This window comes from Erythrolamprus reginae, chromosome Z, assembly GCF_031021105.1.
Source record: "Erythrolamprus reginae isolate rEryReg1 chromosome Z, rEryReg1.hap1, whole genome shotgun sequence".
NCBI classification, from domain to species: domain Eukaryota; kingdom Metazoa; phylum Chordata; class Lepidosauria; order Squamata; family Dipsadidae; genus Erythrolamprus; species Erythrolamprus reginae.
The window spans coordinates 65,738,825-65,760,973 of record NC_091963.1 but is presented as its reverse complement, the minus strand read 5'-3'; the positions used below and the strand labels follow the sequence as shown (position 1 = coordinate 65,760,973).

At 40.0% G+C, this 22,149-nt stretch overlaps 1 protein-coding gene across 4 annotated transcripts in view; it reads right to left on the bottom strand.

Annotated features, from left to right (window-relative positions):
- Nucleotides 1–22,149, bottom strand: part of VPS41 (VPS41 subunit of HOPS complex) — a 496,439-nt gene that overhangs the window by 127,158 nt on the left and 347,132 nt on the right. For all 4 annotated transcript variants that reach the window (XM_070726287.1, XM_070726291.1, XM_070726289.1 and 1 more), the window contains one exon: nt 16,385–16,477. In XM_070726287.1, the coding sequence (XP_070582388.1) occupies nt 16,385–16,477 (93 nt within the window). The remainder of the gene's footprint in view (nt 1–16,384; nt 16,478–22,149) is intronic.

Genomic DNA, 22,149 nt, shown 5'->3' with positions numbered 1-22,149 from the left:
TCGGGTTTCAGGCCCGGTTACAGCACGGAAACTGCTTTGGTCGCGTTGATGGATGATCTCTGGCGGGCCCGGGACAGGGAATTATCCTCTTTCCTGGTGCTCCTTGACCTCTCAGCGGCTTTCGATACCATCGACCATGGTATCCTTCTGCACCAGCTGGAGGGGTTGGGGGTGGGAGGCACTGTTCTTCAGTGGTTCTCCTCCTACCTCTCCGGTCGGTCGCAGTCGGTGTTAGTGGGGGGTCAGAGCTCTCTACATGGGGCTACCTTTGAAAAGTGTTTGGAAACTTCAGATAGTGCAGAATGCAGCTGCGAGAGCAGTCATGGGCTTACCTAGGTATGCCCATGTTTCACCATCACTCCTGTATCTTGTTGTGAGCCGCCCCGAGTCTGCCGAGAGGGGCGGCATACAAATCTAAATAATAAAATAAAAAATAATAAAATATAAAAGAAAGAGGCGGCTTTGCCTGCCCAAATTGGAAGTTATATTACCAAGCTGCAACTTTGACTTGGACTAAAGAATGGCTCACCTTACAAAATAGAAGATTATTGAACTTAGAAGGATATGATTTAATGTTGGGATGGAATGCCTTTATATGGTATGAAAAGTACAAAACGCATTCTTACTTTAAGAGACATATTATTAGAAAGGCACTTATAGATGTTTGGAATGACATAAAAAAAGATCATTTTTAGTCATGTCCGATTGAAGCTATAACTCTCCCAAATTTAGTACAAGAAGGTAAGATTTGGAAATATAAAGACTTAGCAGATAATCAGTGGAATTTAAAAACAAAACAGGACTTGTTGGAAGCAGGGGTGGTTATAGACTGGTGGCAATATACACAAATTAAATCAAGGTTTCATAAAGATAAAACAATATATATACTTAGAAAGGATAACAATATACTAGGCAAATTATTAACAACAGATCAAAGAAAACTGATTGGAAAAACATACAAATTTTTAATTAATTGTAAAAATATAGAATGGATATTAAAGGATAACATGATAAGTTGGTGTAGAAATTTAAATAAAGAGATAGATTTAAATACCTGGGAAAAGGTATGGACATATAACTGGAAAATAACAAAGTCAACTGCTTTTAAAGAAAATCAGATTAAGATGTTTTATAGATGGCACTTACCACCAAGTAGAATTTCAAAAATGTTTCAAACTAATTCGCCTAATTGTTGGAAATGTAAAACAGAAATAGGTATCTATTACCATAGTTGGTGGACGTGCCGAAAAGCAAAAGAATATTGGAATTTAATAGAAAAATGGTTGAGAGAAATAAAACAACAAGAAATCAAGAAAACACCAGAATTTTTTTTTTACTAGGCATATCAAATAATAAATGCAAAATATATTATTTAATGGTTCACATATTAGTTGCAGCTAGGATAGCCTTTGCACAAAAATGGAAAGATACTGAGATCCCAAAAGAAACAGATAAGAAGGTCTTAGACTGTGCTGAGCTGGATATGATGACGAGACGGTTAAACAACCAAGAAGAATCAGAATTTTATGATATCTGGCAAAAAGTATATACTTGGTGGGAAACAAGGAAAAAGGGATAAGTGTGTTGTTATATTACCCTGAATATTTGAATTTGGTAGTAGAATTGTATTAGATGGTAATTATTTACTTATATAAACATAAATTCTTCTTTCTTCTCTTAAAATTTCTTTTTCTTATATATACTTTTATAAACTTTGATATAGCTTTAGATTTACTATATTGAAACTGACATTTTCACTTTATACATTTTTATAGACAAAGTTTTTCTTTTATTATTATGATGATGACTTCTATTTTGAGCGGAGCGACTGTAGCTCCACTAAATGTTGTATGTTATGTCTGTTATATTTGTTTTTTGAAAATTAATAATATACAGTATATATATTTTTTAAAAAATAACTTCACTTTTATTATACACGATGAACTATAATTTTCTCCATTCAATTTGCTGACTAGTGACTTTTGTATCATATCCTTGCCTTTTGTGAACTCCTTAAAACCCACCTCTGCCATCAGGCATGGGGGAATTGAGACATCTCACCCGGGCCTATACAGTTTATGCATGGTATGTTTGTGTGTATGTTTTTGCTTTTTAATAAGGGCGTTTTAGTGACTTTTAAATTATTAGATTTGTTATACATTGTTTTATTGTTGTTGTGAGCCGCCCAGAGTCTACGGAGAGGGGCGGCATATAAATCTAAATAATAATAATAATAATAATAATAATAATAATAATAATAATATCCCCAGCCATTTTGATAAATCTTCAGAGAAAAAATTGAACTTATAATACTATGCCTTTAAATTTTCTCCTCACACTGACAACTGTCACAGAAATTCCTGCTGCTGCAGTTAACACCATCAACTACCACAGCCTTCAACTGTCTTCTCCACAGAAATTTTTCTTTCTTCTTTTTATTATTAAACTTTAATGAAGCACATTTTGGAGCCATAACACATTATGTTGGATTTCTACGTGATTTATGATTATAAGTGATCTTTTTCATTTCATCCAGCAGAATCTCTTTATAGCAGAACTTTGCTACAATGTATACAATGATTCCAATGTAAAAGTTATGCTTCTATTTCTTCTTTTCTCATTGAACTGGTTTCATATTTACACAAATAAACAACTTGATAATATAACTATATTTCTCTATACATCTGCTCTCTATCATGCAGATTCGCCAGCGATCAGCATACAAACCCCCTGGAATTCTATCTTCCAACTGCCAAAAGCTGATTTACATACGAATATGCAAATTAGCTCTCTCTTAACATTCCATTCCCTTTTTCCATGCTATGTGGTAACAACAGGGAACTGGGAACCACAAAAACCTTCTCTCTCTCTCTCCCTCCCTCCCCCTTCTCTCTCTCTCCCTGTCTCTATAGCTCACTCAATCTCCCCCTTTTCTGTACCTCTCTCCCCTTCTCTCCCTCTCTGCATCTCTCTATGGCTCTCTCTCCCTTTCCCACCCGATCTCCCCCCTCTCTCTGTATCTCTCTCCTCTTTGTATCTGTGTCTCTCCCCCTCTCTGTCTATATCTCTCTCCCTCCTCCTCCTCCCTCTATGTAACACACTCTCTCTCTGTATCTCTGTCTCTCTCTACCCCTTTGTATTCAATTCTCTCCCTGCTCCCCAACCTGATTTTCCCCCACTGGGAGTGGGAGAGGTTCCGCTGCAAATGCCCAAAGAAGGTTAAGTCAACTTACGAGAAAGGTGGAGAGGGTGAGGCGAGAGTTCCGGTGTAGGCAGTGCCATCAGCCAAGCAACAGGCACGACGCGACTGCCTTTGTGCTTTTTGCTTCTGTGCGCAGATGGCAGGCTGTCCGACTCCATTGCCCGGCTTTTGGGAACGCCGCACGGCTTTTGTAAACGCCGCACAGCTTTTGGTTTTTGCCTGCACACCCAAGTTGGACCAACCTCTGTGTGCTGGTCACAGACAGCGAGTGGGCCGGATGCAGCCTGCAGGCCGCATCTTGCCCAGGTCTGCTTTGGAGTGTGGCGAGTTGGGGAAGGCTGAGCAATTTCACTGCCTGACTGTGCTGAACATGGGAAAAAATTCTTGAGAAAGGGCTTTTTTAAAAAAAACTTTAAGCAAAATCTGTGTTTAGTTGCTAGCTAACATGGGTCTTTCATTTGACATTGAGATATCTAAGCATGTAGACATCCATCCATCCATGTAACAGAAACTGGAAAATCAGCAAAAGCTTCCTTTCCCCTTTTGTGCTAGAATTATTTTGGATCAAAATGTCTTGATTTATTATGCTGTTACTGTCAGAGAGTGGGGTGGGCTGTGTGTGGACAGCTCCTCTCTTTCTTTCTCTCTCTCTCTCTCTCTCAAAATGAGCCACACTCAAGGGGGCAAAGAGCCATACGTGGCTCATGAGCTGCAGTTTCCACCCCCTGGTCTAGGTGATTAAGAAAACCAGAAGACTATAAGTTCTGGTACTACCTTAGGTATGAAAGTTGGCTGAATGATTTTGGGACTGTCACTTTCTGTCCACCCTAGAAAGGAGACAATAGCAAAAACTCTTGCTAAAAAAAGCCAGTGTCCAAGAATTGGTCACCACTAAAAAGAAGACAAAAAACTATACTATACTATATTATACTGTACTACACTACACTACACTACACTACACTACACTACAGTATACTACTTCTATTACTTCTAATACTATTACTACTACCACCACTACTACTAATTATTATTTATTTGTTTATTTGTTTATTTATTTATTTATTTATTCGATTTTTATGCCGCCCTTCTCCTTAGACTCAGGGCGGCTTACAACATGTTAGCAATAGCACTTTAACAGAACTAGGCTATTGCCCCCACAATCCGGGTCCTCATTTTACCCACCTCGGAAGGATGGAAGGCTGAGTCAACCTTGAGTCAGTGATGAAATTTGAACCGCTGACCTTTAGAAATACAAGTCAGCTTCAGTGGCATTATTATTATTATTATTATTATTATTATATTATACTAATATTCCTTTGTACTATATACACCATGTACCAATTTTCAAAAATAATTTTGTTCCCAGTTGTTAAGTGTGTTTTCCTGATTGTTTGTACCTTAAATGAATAGAAAAAAGTTATTATTCCCTGCAAACTTTGCTTTTGTGGTCAGCACAATGATATTTTGAAATTGATCTATTTTTAAGGATATTTGCAATATTTCATGATACTTAAGAAGCTTCTGGAATTGTGAGAACTATCAAGAAGTTATATAGGGCCACTATAGCCCTTCCTGAGAGACGGAGAGACAGGATCTAATTGATTGGCATTGCATAGTAAGTGGGCAATGGCCATCACAGACAAAGGGGAATTGACCTAGAAAGACAGGTGTGAATTCAATATCTATTCAGATTCTGATAACGACAGTATTCACACTTCACCCCACACCCATTACAGGAGGAGCTTAGGAATGTAAATGTATATATATTGTGTTACTCTGGTACCAGGTGATCAATCTTGCTCTGCTGAATCCTCAGTACACTCTTGTACTTTAATACTGCATGGAATAAAGACCATTTTTATCAAGTTTGGAGAGACATCCTTTTTCCCTACAGGACACAGCAACTTAGTCAATTTAGATGGCATCAAGAGGTTGCATACATCCAGCAGACACATTTTGCTACGTATGTGGCCAGTTTATAAAGAGAAGAGCGAAAAAGTACTCCGTGGAAGCATCTGCTAAGATGTGTGAGGCCTTCAAAGCATACTTCGGTATGCCTGTTGGTGACCAAGACAAACCATGGGCTCCTCATTTCACATGTGAGCACTGCAAGAAAACTCTTGAAGGTAAGTGGATAAATTATACTCTCTTAAATAGCAGATTAACTGTGTTAATATTGTAAATATCACTAGTCTTTAGTGTGAAATAGACCTAAATCAAATTCTCAATCCAAATTTTATTTTGTTTGCTTATAGGTTGGTACAGGGGAAAGAAGAGAGCCGTACATTTTGCTATCCCAAGAATTCGGCGTGAACCGACTGATCACTCAACAAATTGCTACTTCTGCATGGTGGACCCTTCCAAACGTCGCACTGGCAAAAATGCACCGCCTGTAACGTATCCTGACATTCCTTCATCTATTGTCCCAGTACCACATTGCCCTGAACTTCTTGTACCAACACCTCAAGACAGAGCTACACCACCTTCAAAAGAAAGCATCAGGTCAGACACCGAGGAAAATGATTTGCAGTATAGTCGTAAATCTCAGAAAACCGCACACTTCTGAACATTTTTGATAATTTGTGTAAATTTGCAATGTATATAGTGTTCTTAGTCTGACTGTATAAATGAGAAGATGCAAAATTGTCTTTTTCTTTAGTAAAAATTCATAATTTTCGTTACCGTGGTCACAAAAGCGAAGTTTATGATGAATGTAAGCAATTTCTAATTTGTTTTAGACATAAGCAATTGGTCAGCTTCAGTGACCTGCAGTACAGCACGCTACCTGCTGCGCCACCCCGGCTCATCATCCTGGAGAGGGTTGATTAATTAAAATCTAATCTCCCCCCTCCCTCCCTGTATCCAGCTCCTGCCTGTCTCATCTGGTTTTAATGTTTGTAATTGTCAATGATTTTATCTGCTGTGTGCCCTGACTGTTGATTTAAATGTCTTTTCTGTTTTAATGTCTTACACTGTAAGCTGCCCAAAGTCATTTGATATGAGATGGGAAGCAAGTAAGCTTTCTAAATAAAAGAAATAAAATTAAAAGGTTGGGCACTTTAGTCAAAAGTACTAAGAGAATAACAAAAATCATCATTATCATCTGGGCCAGGGGCAATGTACCCTCTAATTTTTTTTCGGTGTGGGCGGAAAAGTATAGTGTCTGAGCAACAGTCCCTTTGGGACTGGGCGGCAATAGAAGAAATAAATAAATAAGAAAAAAATCCCTTCTTTTTTATTAAAAGAAATTAATAATTTAAAAAACCCCAAATCCATTACTATTAAAACTAAAACAAACAGCAAAACCAAAAACATAACTATTAATAAAAACAGGTGAGGGCTGGGGTTTTTTTCTCTGTTATTATTTAAGTGCTTTTACAATATGCTTTAAATCAAGAGTCACTTCTCTCTCTGTTTCTCTCTCTTTCCTGTCATTCTCTGCCTCAATCATTTTCTCATTTCTCTTTTCTCCCCTTTTTTCTATCATTTCTCTCTATCTCTTCCTTCCACTCTTCTCTCTCTCTCTTGCTTTCTTCCTCTCTCTCACTCTCTTCCTTCCTCTCTCATCTCTCTCTTTCTTTCTCTCTCTCTCTTTCTCTCTCTCCCTCTTGCTCTCTCTCTTTTTCTCACTTTCTCTCTCTTGTTTTCTTTTTCTCTCTCTTGTTTTCTTTCTCTCTCTCTTGCTTTCTCTCTCTCACTCTTTCTCTCTTGTTTTCTTTCTCTCTCTCTTGCTATCTCTTTCTCTCCCCCTTTCTCTCTCTCTCTCTTTCTCACTTTCTCTCTATTTTGCTGTCTGTTGCTCTCACTCACTCTCATTCTCTCTCTGTTCTTCTCAGCGGAGGCTGGCGAAGGTGATATTCAATGTCGGGGGGGCGCGGGCGGTTGCGCGCGCTCCCTATCTTCATACCAGCCCACTCGGAACATTCAAAATAAGAAAAGCCTTCGCCAGCGAAGGTTTTTCTTATTTTGAATGTTCCGAGTGGGCTGGTATGGAGATAGGGAGCGCATGCAACTGCGCGCGCGCCCCCGACATTGAATATCACCTTCGCCGGCCTCCGCTGAGAGAACGCCTGCCATGCCTCTCCTGCAACCCCCTTGCTGAGAGCCCGGGACGAAAGTGCTCTCGGCAAAGGGACTGTGAGATGGGCAGGGCATGCGATCCGGGTGCGGGAGGAGCCGTGCCCAAAGGCAGGAGGTGGCAGAGGAGCAGAGGGGGCGGATCGGGCGGGGGGCAGCGCCAAAAGGCCAAGGGGGCCGGAGGTACCGTGGGGAGGCAGGGGCGGCCGCGGTTACCTTCCCTTCTGCTGCCGGCGCCTCCCCGCCCCCCCACGGGCTGGCAGGGGGATGGGGAGTGTGCAGCTGTGAAAAAGGGTGCGCATGGGTATTTTGGGGCGCGTGCGCATGCCTGCGCACAGCTTTCAGGGAACAGTGGCCAGGGGTAGGCAAAGTTGGCTCTTCTATGGATTTCAATTCCCAGAATTACTGAGCTAGCATGATTGACTCAGGAATTCTGGGAGTTGAAGTCCACAAGTCATAAAAGAGCCAACTTTGTCTACCCCTGATCTGGGCAATATGAATTGGGTAAATTTAGCCCAATAAACTGCCCTCCCCCACTTTTAAATACTATTGTAGGAACTACAATAGGAGCTTCAATTAGGCGTCCATAATTCCAAGTGGAAAAAACTATTCCAATTTCAAGAGGGAAGGACACAAGTATAAAGATTTCTGTCTGATCCAGAATATATATGTGTCCTTTCAATTTTCTGGAGAACCTTCTTCATGGAGAGCTCTTTCATTTTCTTGGGGCTAACCTAGATAGAATATATTTTATGTATGTATGTATGTATGTATGTATGTATGTATGTATGTATGTATGTATTCATTCATTCATTAGACTTCTATGCCGCCCCTCTCAACTGACTCAGGGCAGCGTACAACATAATAAATATAGTACAAAGTGTATGGAAATCTAATATTAAAATATTAAAAATTTAAAAAATTCTAAAACCCCATTTATTCTAAACACAATCATCCACATTCATCCAACTGGGTCCTGCCGGCAAAAATGAGTCTTCTAGCTTTATGAAATGCCAGGAGGGAGGGGGCAGTACATATCTCCAGAGGGAGTTTGTTCCAAAGGGCTAGGGTTGCCACAGAGAAGGCTCTTCCCCTAGGCCCCACCAGACGATATTGGCTGGTTGACGGGACCTGGAGAAGCTGACTCTGTGGGACCTAACCGGCTGCTGGGATACATGAGGCAGAAGACGGTCCCATAGGTAATCTGGTCCTAAGCCATGTAGGGCTTTATAGGTGATAACCAACAGTTTGAATTCTGTATGGAGCCCAATCGGCAACAATGAAGCTTGCAGAGTGATGTTGAAACGTGGGCAGATCTTGGAAGACCCACAATAGTTCACGTGGCTGATTTTGCACTATTTGCAGTCTATGAACATTCTTCAAAGGTAGCCCCATGTAGAAGTCATTGTAGTAGTCGAACCTTGAGGTAATAAGGGCATGAGTGACTATGAGAAGTGACTCCCTGTCTAAATAGGGCACAACTGGTGCACCAAGTGCACCTGTGCGAATGCCCTCCCTTGCCACAGCCGAGAGGTGGTCTTCTAAGCTCAGCTGTGGATCAAGGAGGACACCCAAGTTGCAGCCCCTCTCTGAGGGGGGCAAAAACTCCCCCCCCAGGGTAATGGACAGACAGGTGGGATTGTTCTTGGGAGGCAGAACCCAGAGTCACTCTGTTTTGTCGGGGTTGAGTCTGAGTCTATTAACACCCAACCAAATCCTGACAGCCTCCAGACACTGGCACATTACGTCCACTGCTTCACTGAGTTGACATGGGGTGGAGATATAAAGTGAGTATCAGTATAGTGATGGTAACGCACCCCATGCCCTTGGATGATCTCACCCAGCAGTCTCATGTAGATATTAAACAGCAGGGCCGAGAGGGACGACCCCTGAGGAACCCCACAAAGGACTAGAAGTTGACCTTTGGCCCCCTGCCAACACCGACTGCAACCTGCCAGAGAGATAGGTGGTGACCCACTGTAAAACAGTGCCTTGGACTCCCAGCCCCTCCAGACGATGCAGAAGTATACTATGGTCGATGGTTTTGAAAGCAACTGAGAGGAGAAGGGGCAGGGTCAAATGGCCACAGCAACACAGACTCTCCCATGGAGGGACTCCGATTCCCCACCGTCCAGGGGTTTTGGTTCTTTTGAACCTGACCCAATCCTCCCTGAATGGGAGATGATGCAGGGGACGCTACCAGGGGTCTGGTTTGGGGTCAGCATACCCCACCAGACGTATCAGCCTAGTCTCACGCCAGCAGCGGTGCAAAGTCAGCCAGATTGCCAGGCTTGAGCCAACACTAGCCACAGAAGACAACACAATGCAGCCGTGGAAGACAACACAATGCAGGGATTGAAGAATGGCAACACCTGGAAAGAGGATGGTTCTAAGTGTTGGCAAGGTGAAGAGAGATTAAGAGAGGCACTGGAAAGTGAAGATTGCAGAAAAGAGATTCAAATTTGATTTTTCTGATTTTTTTAACAACGAAAACTTAAAATGCCGGAAATGGAAACGGAAGTGGCTGTTCAGTGATGAGGCGAATAGCGAAAGCTTCAAAACTACAGCAAATTGCTCAAGATTGGACTTCTTTTTAAAGAGCTTAAATATTTTCAATTTGGATTTCTATTTGATTATCAAGCCTTTTTTTTCTTTTTATTGAAGCTATTTTCCTTTGCATTAAAAGAAGAGAATTATTAACTGTGTTAATTGACTGCCATATTCTGGTTGGAGGAGTCACTGCAAGAAGAGCTATGATTTATATTTGCAACAGATGGTACCTTATCTGTTCTGGTTAGGATGATGGAATGTGCTTGTTATGCATTTACTCTTGTGAAGATAGGATGTTATCAGCTTTGGTTTGGTACAAATGAATTTCTGAGAGAAGAGACATGGGAACCAACTGATTGAGATATGGTTTCATGGACTGACAAAATTAAATACTTGAAAAGCCTGAGGATACATTGGAGAATTTTACCAAAAACAGATTCGAGACACATCTTGGCAATATGGATTAAGGAATATGGAAAATATGGATGGCAGCAGTATTTTAAGAAGAAGATTAAAATTATGATAAAGTTATAAATTTATAAGAATAAATTTATGTAAAATGATGTATTGGAATTAAATGAGGAACTTTCATTTTAATTGGAATTTATTATAAGGAAATTATATAGGGAAAAAGAATGAATTTAGACTAGGAGACTGAAATGGTTAGATGGAAAGGGAATTAATTAAATTGAAAGATGTTAATTGAGTTATGCATCATAATGTTTAATTAAGGTATTTTAAGATTTGTAAAATTATTTTTGTGGGCAAATATTGGAACAATGAAATAGTAGAATATTGGAAATGGTTATGCTTATTTGGGATGATTAATTTTTTTATTCTTTTAAATATTTGCAGGAGAGAGATGGAGGAGAAGAAAGGAAAGGGACAATATTGAGAATTAATTTTATAGTTAAGAAGGTTTTATCAAGGATAAGCACAGATTATGGAAATTACACATGTGGATGAATTATGGTATAGAATTATGGAAATAGAAAATAATGACGATTATATTAGAGAATTATTTTTTTTAAAGAAATAATGGTAGTGTAAATTATTGACTATAGAATTTATAGTAGTACAGAATTTAAGATCATGATTTATTAATCATAATTTTTATAAACTTATAAAAAGTTATAAACTATTTTGATTTAGAGAGGGAACAATGTTTTTATTGGGATTACAGTAGTTTAAACTAAAATAGGATATGAGGTTTTTAATGGATTTATTGTTCTATAAAAGGGACTAGGCAGGAAGATCTTACTGAGTTCAGAGTAATTTTTAAAATAGAAATAGGGCATGATGATTCCACTGGGTTTACAGTGACTAATTAGATTAGGGTATGCTGATTCCATTTGGTTTACAGTGACTTTTTTTTTTAGATTAGGGCATGATGATTCCATGGGGTTTACAGTGATTTTTTTTCTTCTAGAATAGGGCACAATGATTCCACTGGGTTTACAGTGATACAATTAGAGTAGGGCACGGTGATTCCACTGGGTATGCAGTGATAAAATTAGAGTAGGGTATGATGATTTTACTGGGTTTACAGTGATATAAATGGAGAAGGAAATGATGAGTTTACCATTTCACTGAGTCTACAGTGATATGAATTAGAGTAAGGTTGGAGGATTTTATGGGTTGACTTTAGAACCATAAAATTCAACAGGGTATGATGACTATAATGGGCTCTATAAGGAATGTATGAAAGAAAAAGGAGAAATATATATTTTCTCTTTTTCCTTTCTCTTCTTATTTATTTATTTATTTATTTATTTATTTATTTATTTATTTATTTATTTATTTATTTATTTATTTATTGGATTTGTATGCCACCCCTCTCCGCAGACTCGGGGCGGCTAACAACAGTAATAAAACAGTATATAATAATAATCCAATACTAAAAACAGTTAAAAACCCATTATTATATAAACCAAACATACATACAGACATACCATGCATAAAATTGTAAAGGCCTAGGGGGAAAGAGTATCTCAATTCCCCCATGCCTGGTGGCAGAGGTGGGTTTTAAGCAGCTTATGAAAGGCAAGGAGGGTGGGGGCAATTCTAATCTCTGGGGGGAGTTGGTTCCAGAGGGCCGGGGCCACCACAGAGAAGGCTCTTCCCCCGGGTCCCACCAAGCAACATTGTTTAGTTGACGGGACCCGGAGAAGACCCACTCTGTCGGACCTAACTGGTCGCTGGGGTTCATGCAGCAGAAGGCGGTCCCTGAGATAATCTGGTCCGGTGCCATGAAGGGCTTAACCAACATAACCAACACTTTGAATTGTGACCCGAAACTGATCGGCAACCAATGCAGACTGCGGAGTATTGGTGTAACATGGGCATATTTGGGAAAGCCCATGATTGCTCTCGCAGCTGCATTCTGCATGATCTGAAGTTTCCAAACACTTTTCAAAGGTAGCCCCATGTAGAGAGCGTTACAGTAGTTGAGCCTCGAGGTGATGAGGGCATGAGTGACTGTGAGCAGTGACTCCCGGTCCAAATAGGGTTGCAACTGGTGCACCAGGCGAACCTGGGCAAACGCCCCCCTCGCCACAGTTGAAAGATGTTTCTCTAATGTGAGCTGTGGATCGAGGAGGACGCCCAAGTTGCGAACCCTCTCTGATGGGGTCAATGATTCTCTCCCCAGGATAATGGACGGACAGATGGGATTGTCCTTGGGAGGCAGGATTCACAGCCACTCCGTCTTGTCTGGATTGAGTTTTCTTTGTTTCTCTCTCTCTCTCTTTTCCTCTTTTTTCCTTTTAAAATCTTTTTCTATTTCTTTATTTACCTACCAAAGGGTGCATCTTATACTCTGAATGTAGCTTTTGCCCTTTTACCCCCAGCCCTAACTAGCTTTTAATGATCTTCCTAGCTCTTACCTTGCAGGCTCTTTCATTGTTTCTCTCTGTGAAGAATGTTTTCCAAGCCCTAAGTCACTGCAGGGTTTTTTCATTGCTCCAACTTGCTCCAAGTGAGTTTCTTTCCAGCCCTAACCAGGTGCTAACAATGTTCCCAGCTTTTACTGGCTTGCAAGCTCTTTCATTGTTACTCTCTGCCAAGAATGTATTCCAAACATTGTCTTTGTAGGAGTTTTGTTTCATTTCTTTACTTGCTCCAGATAGTTCTTTCTGGCCCTAACCAGGTGCTATTAATGTATTTCATTGTTACTCTCTGTGAAGAATGTTTTCCAAGCCCTAAGTCTTTACAGGTTTTTTTTAATCTCTAACTTGCTCTGAGTAAGTTTCTTTCCAGCCCTAACCAGGTGCTAATGATGTTCCCAGGTCTTACTGGCTTGCAAACTCTTTCATTGTTACTCTCTGCAAAGAAGAATGTTTTCCAAGCCCTAAGTCTTTGCAGAGTTTTTTCTTCATTGCTTTACTTGCTCCAGATATTTCTTTCCAGCCCTAACCAGGTGCTATTAAGGTACCAAAGTTCTTTCATTGTTACTCTCTGCGAAGAATGTTTTCCAAGCCCTAAGTGCAGGTTTTTTTCCCCCATTGGTCTAACTTGCTCCAAATGTTTCTTTCCAGCCCTAACCAGGTGCTAATGATGTTCCTAGCTCTTTTCCGCTTGCAAGCTCTTTCATTGTTACTCTTTGCTAAGAAGAATGTTTTCCAAGCCCTAAGTATTTGCAGTTTTTTTCCATTGCTCTACTTGCTCTGACTGTTTCTTTCCAGGTGCTAATGATGTTCCCAACTCTTACTGGCTTGCAAGCTCTTTCATTGTTACTCTCTCAGAATTTTTTTTAAAAAAAGCCCTTAACCAGGGGATAAAATAATGTGCTGAAGCTGACCAGACTAAAGATGCTAGCCAGTTGAATACCTTACCTGGCAAGCAGATTCTTTTCCCTATTTCCCTCCCCAAAAACTAAGGTGCGTCTTATACTCCGAAAAATACGGTAATTGTCTATTTCATTACATAACTAGGTAATATCAGAGGAAGTGAGTATGGAGTTTCCCTTTCATATCAATTGGCTTCGTTAATTTGGTTCATGGTGATATATGTCACACATTATTTGGATTTTTTCCCCTTACAATTGATTCCCCCCCCCCTTTCTTTCTTGTAAGGGTTAGATACAAATTAAGAACTACATGTATTGGATGTAATTGGAAATTTTTGCTCATTTTTCTTTTTTAATGTTTCTTTTAAAGGGCAATTATTATAAAAGTAAGGTTAAGAAAAATACACAAAAATTGATATTAAGAAGATATGGAGAAAATTGAAGCACTTTGGCCTAATTAATTAGATGTGATTAAGATTAGGAAAACCCTAAAAAGTATATTAGCTAACACCTTTTTAATGTCATATAAGAAATTTGAGTAATTATCTTTTGTCCAGATGTCAAATGTAAAGGAGGCAGCATTAGATGGATTATGAATACTGAAATTTTAAAAATGATTCATTGTAATGTAATTCAAGATTGATGGTATTTGATTTTGCATTTGTGATCGGAGTGAAAAATAAAAAAAATCTTTGCCGAAAGCTGCTCAGATGTCCAGAAGTACCGGGATAGATGAATAACCCCTATCCCAAGCCTGCCAGAGATCATCTGTCAGCATGACCAAAACAGTTTCAGTGCTGTAGACGGGCCTGAAACCAGATTGCCGAGGGCCCAGATAATCGGCTTCATCCAAGGACCATTGGATCTGGAGCGACACCATCTTCTCAACAACCTTCCCTATAAAGGAAAAGTTGAAGACAGGATGATAGTTGTTCAGTTCCCTTGCCCAGGGAAGGCTTCTTGAGGAGGCACAACTACCTCCTTTCAGGGAGCCGGAGAGGACCCCTCCCTCAGGGAAGCATTGACAATCTCCTGGACCCAGCCCCATGTCACTCCCTGCTGGCCAAAACCAGCCAGGATGGACACGGGTCCAATAAGCAGATGGCGGAGCCTACAGCTCCCATGGCTTTGTCCCCTACATCAGGCATCATCAGATCAAACTCCTCCCACACAACAGGACTAAGATGAGCCTCTGTCCCCTCGACTGATTCGCCAACTGCATTCCATTCGGAGTCAAGGTCTGTCCGGATCTGAGTAATTTTATCTGTGAAAAACTCATTAAAGTCCTCAGCACTGCCCTACAATGATTCGTAAAACATCCTCCCCCGGTTAAGGAGGGAGGGAGTCACCCTAAACAGGGTGACTGGCCAAAATTTTATTTATTTGTTTATTGCATTTGTATGCCGCTCACTCCAAAATGGACTCTGAGCGGCTTAAAAAGACCCCCCCCTAATAAATTAATTTTTAAAAAGCAGCTGTTAAAAAGCTATTAAAAACAAATATTAAAAGCATAAAGTCCAATGTATAAAAAAGGTTTCCCCTCTCTTTTGCCAAGGGGTATCCCCTCCCTTCCAAGGAAGGGGGGAGCAATGTTCTTAAAGAGTTCATTCAGTCTGAATAGTCTATTTCCATGTTCACTATAATGTTCACTATAATGTCTGCAGTAAAGTCCACTAAAACAATAAGAGTCCAAATGGCCCTGGAGGAGGTCGGCAATATATTGCTCAGATTGCGAGCAACCTCTATTTACAAATGTTGGCTAGTAATAGCTTGTAATGATGTTATATTGTGCTGTTTGCGGTCTCACCTTCCTCCCCTGGATGTTCCGTTATGGTGTCAGTCTCTGGGGTGGGTAGTCCTTTCTCAGTAATTTCCAAGTGTTACCCCTGCTAGCAACTCTCATCTGCTCGTTCTCTTCCATCCACCGCATTTTTCTCACCATTCTACTGTCCAACTCTGCCTCCACCGACTGCTTGCACCAGCAATGTCAGCAAAGATGGTTCAGCTTAACTGTGAGTCTGTCAGCTGCTCTCACCAGTTGGACAGACATTGGCTCTTTTGGTTTTGTGTCCCCCATTCTCAGTGTCATCACCTCCGCCATCACCACTCTATTCCTTCAGCTGCCAATTCCATACGCCCTCCACATCTCCAATCCAATGCCAGCCATTCTCTCTTAGAGGATCTGTTCTCTGTTTGGCCGCAGCTCTGCTTGGAAACCGTCGACAGTGTGGCTCTGAAATCTACAATCTACTCCTTCTCCTTCGCTGCTGTATCAGATTCTCCACAGTTTCTTAATGGCTTCCTTGCAGTACACTCTGTTCTACGCAGCTGCAGTTTTCCAGCCTGCCACCTCAGCGATCTTACAGTCTTGCAGGACAACTTGTAAAAAATCCAATGAAATGGCCCACTGCAGTATGGCGAATCCAGCCAATTCAGTCTCAGAGATATAAAAACCCTTGGTGTGGTTGAAAAGCAGGGGTATGCTACTTTGGCTTAGGTTAAGTAGATGTTTTTACTGTAGTTCATGGCAGCACTCTCTCCCTACCTCCTTCCTTCTCTGCCACTGGAACTGGATATACCTTGCTTTAGCAATGTAGGAATAATAAATACTTTATTGTAATTGTATGTATATACACAGAATACCCATACAATGAAATTCACAACGCCTAAAGGCCAGTCTCAACCTAATCTCGTCTTTATCAATAGTGACAAATTTAGAATTAAGCTGCTGCTCTGTTTCAGTGTTATTGCAACAAATAATACTTTACCTCATAATCGCTCTCTAGAAATTCATGCAGAACCATTTCATAAATGAAAGGCTTCAGGATTGAATCTTGTCTTGGCAAATAGTGGCTAATTGCCTAAGGAAAGAAACAATTAATGTTTTAGGAAACATTACCAAAAACAAAGTTAGAAAAAGTGACAGTATTCTAACTAAGCTATTTAAAATCCTAAAGTATTATGCTGTTAAAGGGCTGCATGTTAAAGCTGACTGCTAGATCTGCAGATCAGAGTTTCAAATTTCATCACCTGCTCAAGGTTGACTCAGCCTTCCATCCTTCCGAGGTGGGTAAAATGAGGACCTGGATTGTGGGGGCAATATGCTGGCTCTGTTAAAAAGTGCTATTGCTAACATATTGTAAGCCGCCCTGAGTCTAAGGAGAAGGGTGGCATTTAAAAGAAATTGAATAAATAAATAAATAAATAAATTCTATATGCCGGAAGACTTTGAAAACTCCACTATAAACACAGGATTGGAAAAGGTCAGTTTAGCGACTTCCAGTGGTAGTGTTAGGACTCTGCTTATACACCTCCTTTTTCTGCTCTGAAGAACCTTTAGAAAGTTCAGCTGGACTTTTTCAATGGAAAGGGGAGTTTCCGAAGCTCACGAGACAAATCACCATTGCTTCATAGGACGAACATAAGCCCCTCATCTTCAACAGGAAAGAACCGGCATTTATTGTCTGGCCTAAGCAGGGATGGGCACACAGCAGAAGGAGAAGATTGGGTTACAATAAGTGATATCAGAGAAGCAAGAATTTTACTTGGTGAATTGTACTGAATAGAAAGAAGAGTGAGAGGATTATGAATTGAAATTCAATTCAGCAGCAAACAGAAGGAGGGACTTGAGAGACCATGAAATGGACACCGCATTTCATGACAGTGTGAGAAAGACAGGTGGAAAGATTGAATGCCTTACAGTGAAAACTTTGTGTTAACGTAAATTCACAAGAACTAAGCTTCTAGTCCAGTGGACCTGTTCTGGATACAAAGAGGTGAGCTGCTTTAAATAATAAGATAAAATACAGAAAATAGTATAAGGGCAGACTAGATGGACCATAAGGTCTTTTTCTGCCGTCAGACTTCTATGTTTCTATGTTCTATGTTTCTAATAATGGGAACAAGGAGTTGGACGGGGGGATAAAAAAAAACCAGGAAACAACAAGAACTCAGCGCTATTATTGTCCCAGATGAGAGTGACTGTGCAAAAAACCAAAAAGGTTTTTACGAACAGAAAAAAATAGAGTTTGGACTCCATGACTAGGATATTTGTGACAGATTAAAAAAGAACTGACTAAATATAAGAATCGGATTCTTGATTGTGGATTTAGAACTTTAAAAGTTTGGTTAAAATGAGGAGCACTTGGGAAATAAACCATGATCACAGCAACAGACATGAATAAAGGATAAAATTAAGATCGGATTGGACTATATACAATCTCTTCAATTCATGATAATAGGACCTTGTAAGTGTGAATAACCAGATACAGAGGAAAAAAATACAAATATATTTTGATTGGACATGCATATCTAAAAAAGAAGGGGGAAAAGAGAAGGAAGAAATAACAAAGGTGTAAACTGCAATTCCATATTCTTCTTTTTTTCTTCTCTTTTCTTTCCTCTGCAGCTCATATGAATAATGGTTATTAACTTTTCAGTGCTTGCCTTCTCCTCTTTGCTCTCCCACTTTTTCAGCTCCCATCATTTCTCTCTCTTTATTTAGTTCTTCTCAACTTTCTATTCTTGATATTTTACTACCATTGATAATTTATATTTACCTTCTTTGATCTTTTTCAAGCGAAAATATAATTTGTAATAACAGAGTCTTAGAATCACCAGAGTAGCGACAAGTGGATATAAAATAATCAATGTATATATTAAAAGTTTATTATATTTTCTCTTTACCTTTTTCAGGTAATTAATTGCTTAGGAATTATGTGTACATTTATTAATTATATAAATGAAGATATCTATTATTTATATCTACAATTTAACATTTACATGAAGCCACTGAGTGAGATCATCCAACAGCATAGATGAGATATCATCAGCACATTGATGATACCCATTTATACATCTCCACCCCTTGCCAATTCAGTGAAGTGGTTCATGTGATGGGCCAATGCCTGAAAGTTGTAAGGATTTGGATGGGAGCCAACAGACACAAGCTCAACCCAGACAAGACCAAGTGGCTCTGGGCATTTCCTCCGAAGGACCACTCCATCTGTCCATCAATTGTTTGGGGGGGGGGGAAAATTTGACCCCCTCAGACAATGTCCACAACTTGGGTGTCCTCCTGGAACCACAGCTGGTTACCATCTCTCAACTGTGGCCAGGGGGATCTTTGCCAAGGTTCGCCTGATATACCAGTTATGGCCTCTTTGGACCAGGCTTTGCTCAGAGTTACTCAGGCCCTCACCTCCCATCTTGATTATTGCAATGCGCTCTACATGGGGTTACCTTTGAAGAATGTTTGGAGACTGCAGATAGTCCAGAATTCAGTTGCACAAGCCATCATGGGTATACCTCAGTACATGCACCAGTACATGCTCTGTGTGCTGCACTGGCTATCAATTAGTCTTGGTCACAATTCAAGGTTTGGTTATTATCTATAAAGCCCTACATGGCTTAGGACCAGACTATTTATGGGACCATCTCCTGCCGCATACTTCCCTGAGACCAATAAGATCACTTCTCCACGTCCCACTGACTAAGCAATACAGGTTGGCAGGACCGTGGGTAATTTAGAACTAAGGAGAAGTTTCCTGACTGTTAGAACAATTAATCAGTGGAACAGCTTGCCTCCAGAAGTTGTAAATGCTCCAATACTAGACGTTTTTAAGAACATGTTGGGTAACCATCTGTCTGAAGTAGTGTAGAGTTTCCTGCCTAAGCAGGGGGTTGGAGTAGAAGACCTCCAAGGTCCCTTCCAACTCTGTTGTTGTTGTTATTATTATTATTATCATTATTATTATTATCTAAAACAAAAAAGAAATAAATATAATAGTGAGAATAATTAATTTAGAGATGTATTAATTGTATTAGCTATAGAAATATTTAAGTTAACTAAATATTGTTCTGGGCATGGCTATGTTTCCCACAAATTCTCATTGTCCTCAGAATCAGACATGTCTTGAGGCTGACAAGGATCACTCACAACAAATATTAATAATTAACTATCTGTAGATTATTTACAGAGAAGTTATATATAAGGAATTTAAATTTTGTTTTTGAATAACCATAATATGGAAGAAATCTTTAATAAGGACTAATTAGAAAAGTTGGATCATTTATCTCTTTTATAAAGACCTTTTAAATTAAAGTATAACAATTATATGTTACTTTGGAAAAATGTACGTAGCTCACTTAATATATACAATTATAACTACTAAAGTGAACAAAAAACAAACATCTAATTCCACTCTAATTAGTCAAGAGTCACCTTTGCATCAAAAAACTATTGATACTATGCTATCAAAGGAAAAATCAGGATCTTCTATTCGCTTGCAATCTATTCAAGAAACATTATTACAAATGCAAGAATCAATGGCTAGAATCCATGCTAGCTACCAGAAGTAAAAACTGTGTTTCAAAAAGAGAGGCAGAGGAACTAGAAATCAAATTTTCAACGTTTCCTGGGCCTTGGAGAAATAAGGAACTTATTAAAAAATGTACTTTTGCATCATTGATTATGTTAAAACCTTTGATTGGGTAATCAAAGGTTTTAACACTTGATCATAATAAAGTGTGTCAAGTTCTTAAAGAAAGGGGAGTACCAGACCAATATATCTGTCTTTTGAGAAACCTGAGGGAAAATAGGTGAAGAGGTATAAGCGGGCTGTATATTAAATAAACATTCTGCTTATTTAACTTACCTTATTTTTCGGTGTATAAGACACATTTTTTTACTTCAAAAAAGTGTGTCAAAAACTGGGTGCGTCCGAATGTATATACCGAATGTTGCCGAGGGGCACATTTTCATGCCTGGGCGTGGATCAGTTAGAAACCCAGTCGTTAAGCGAATCTGGATTCTCTCCCCCCATTGTCTTTGCTTGTGAGACAGTTGCAAAAGGGGGTCACGTGACCTCAAGACACAGCAACAGTCATAAATATGAAACACGGCCAAGTTTTGATCACACGGTCGTGGGACTGCTGCAAGGGTTGTAAATGTGAAAAAGGGGCATAAATCACTGAAAAAAGTGTTTCTGTTCTGACCCCAATGGAGGCCAACGTTTCTGTCTCCTGAGTAAAACAGTTGTTAAGCGCGTTCTGCCACACTTTACCATCTCTCTTGCCCTAGTCATTTAGTGAATCCCTGCAGTTGCTTGTCAGAAGATCCAAAAATAGGTTCACAAAACCCTGGGACATTGCCACCATCATAACTACAGACCAGTTGTCAAGTGTCCAAAGTCTGATCCAATAACTTATTTTTCTAACAAAGCCCTTCTTTCCTAGAAGGAAGAATAGAAAGAATAAAATGGAAAAGGGGATTAAAAGGGGATACAAAAAAATAAAAAAGAAAAGGGTTCAGTTCAAAGTTCTGCTCAGATTTAAAAAATTGGAGTTTGAGAACGGTTGATTAAGCTTGGAGTATTGTTTTGTTTGCTCTTTTTTAAAACTTTAATTATTTTTTTCTATTTAGATATATGAATTTAGGAATTGCTGATCTATTTTAATAAAGTTAGAAGTATTAATTATAATAAGATATGTAGTAGGTGATACTGATTTGGATTAATGCATAAATAGAATTGAATTTAGAATTATTGGGGAGATAAATATGTTAATGATTTTTAATTGATTGAAAATAGAGAATATTTTTGATGATTGGTATTAGTTACTAACAAAATACCACATTTTATTCATGGAAAATTAGATGGTACACTGTATTGTTTGGATGTATGTTGAGAGAAAAAGAAAAATTTGTCCCCCCCCCCAAATGTCCTTCCTTTCTCCTTCCCTCCATTCATTTCATTCTTCCTCCTTCCTTCCTTCCTTCCTTCCTCCCTCCCTTCTTCTCCACTTCTCTCTTTCCCTCCCTCTCTTTCCCTTTTCTTTCTTTCTCTCTACTTCTTTCTCTCTTTTTCCCTCTCTCTCATTCTCTCCTTCCAGGTCTCTCTCATTTCTGTGTCCTCTCCCTCTCTCTCCCCCTTCACTCTCTCATTTCTCTCTCCTTCCTTGTGTGTCCAATCACATTTGGCCAATAAAGAAATAAAGGAGGGATCATCCCGGAGCAGATTCCATTATCTCCGAAACAGGGGGGACTGTGCTGAGGGGTCTGGATCCCGGGCGTGCTGGAGGAAAACGGGATCGGGAAGAGATGTGCTGCCAGGCACTCTCACCTTTTCTCCCCCCTCCCATTGTCTCAGCACTCACAATGGACGGCTCGTGTCCCCTTTGACTGCTGGATTCCCCATTTCAAAATGGGGGCCCCGCAATCTTCCAGGCCCTGCTTTAAACCCTCTCAGGAGGTGAAAAGCACCGTTCCTGGGGATGGCCCAAGACTCCGGTGCCTGGTAAAGATGGGGGGAGAGATGGGCACGAAAGGCAGGGCTGCCCATTGCCATCCTCAAAGACTTTCTCAGAAACAAAAGCCGGTCTAGGAAGTCTCGTCCTGCCAGTTTGTTGTGAAGGTGGGGGGAGGGAAAGGATGGAAGGAGAGAAAAAAGAAATGGTGTTTGGTCCCATGACAACCCCGGCTTTCCCGATTCCGGACACAAAGGGCATCACCTTACCACAACAGGAGGCGACGGGG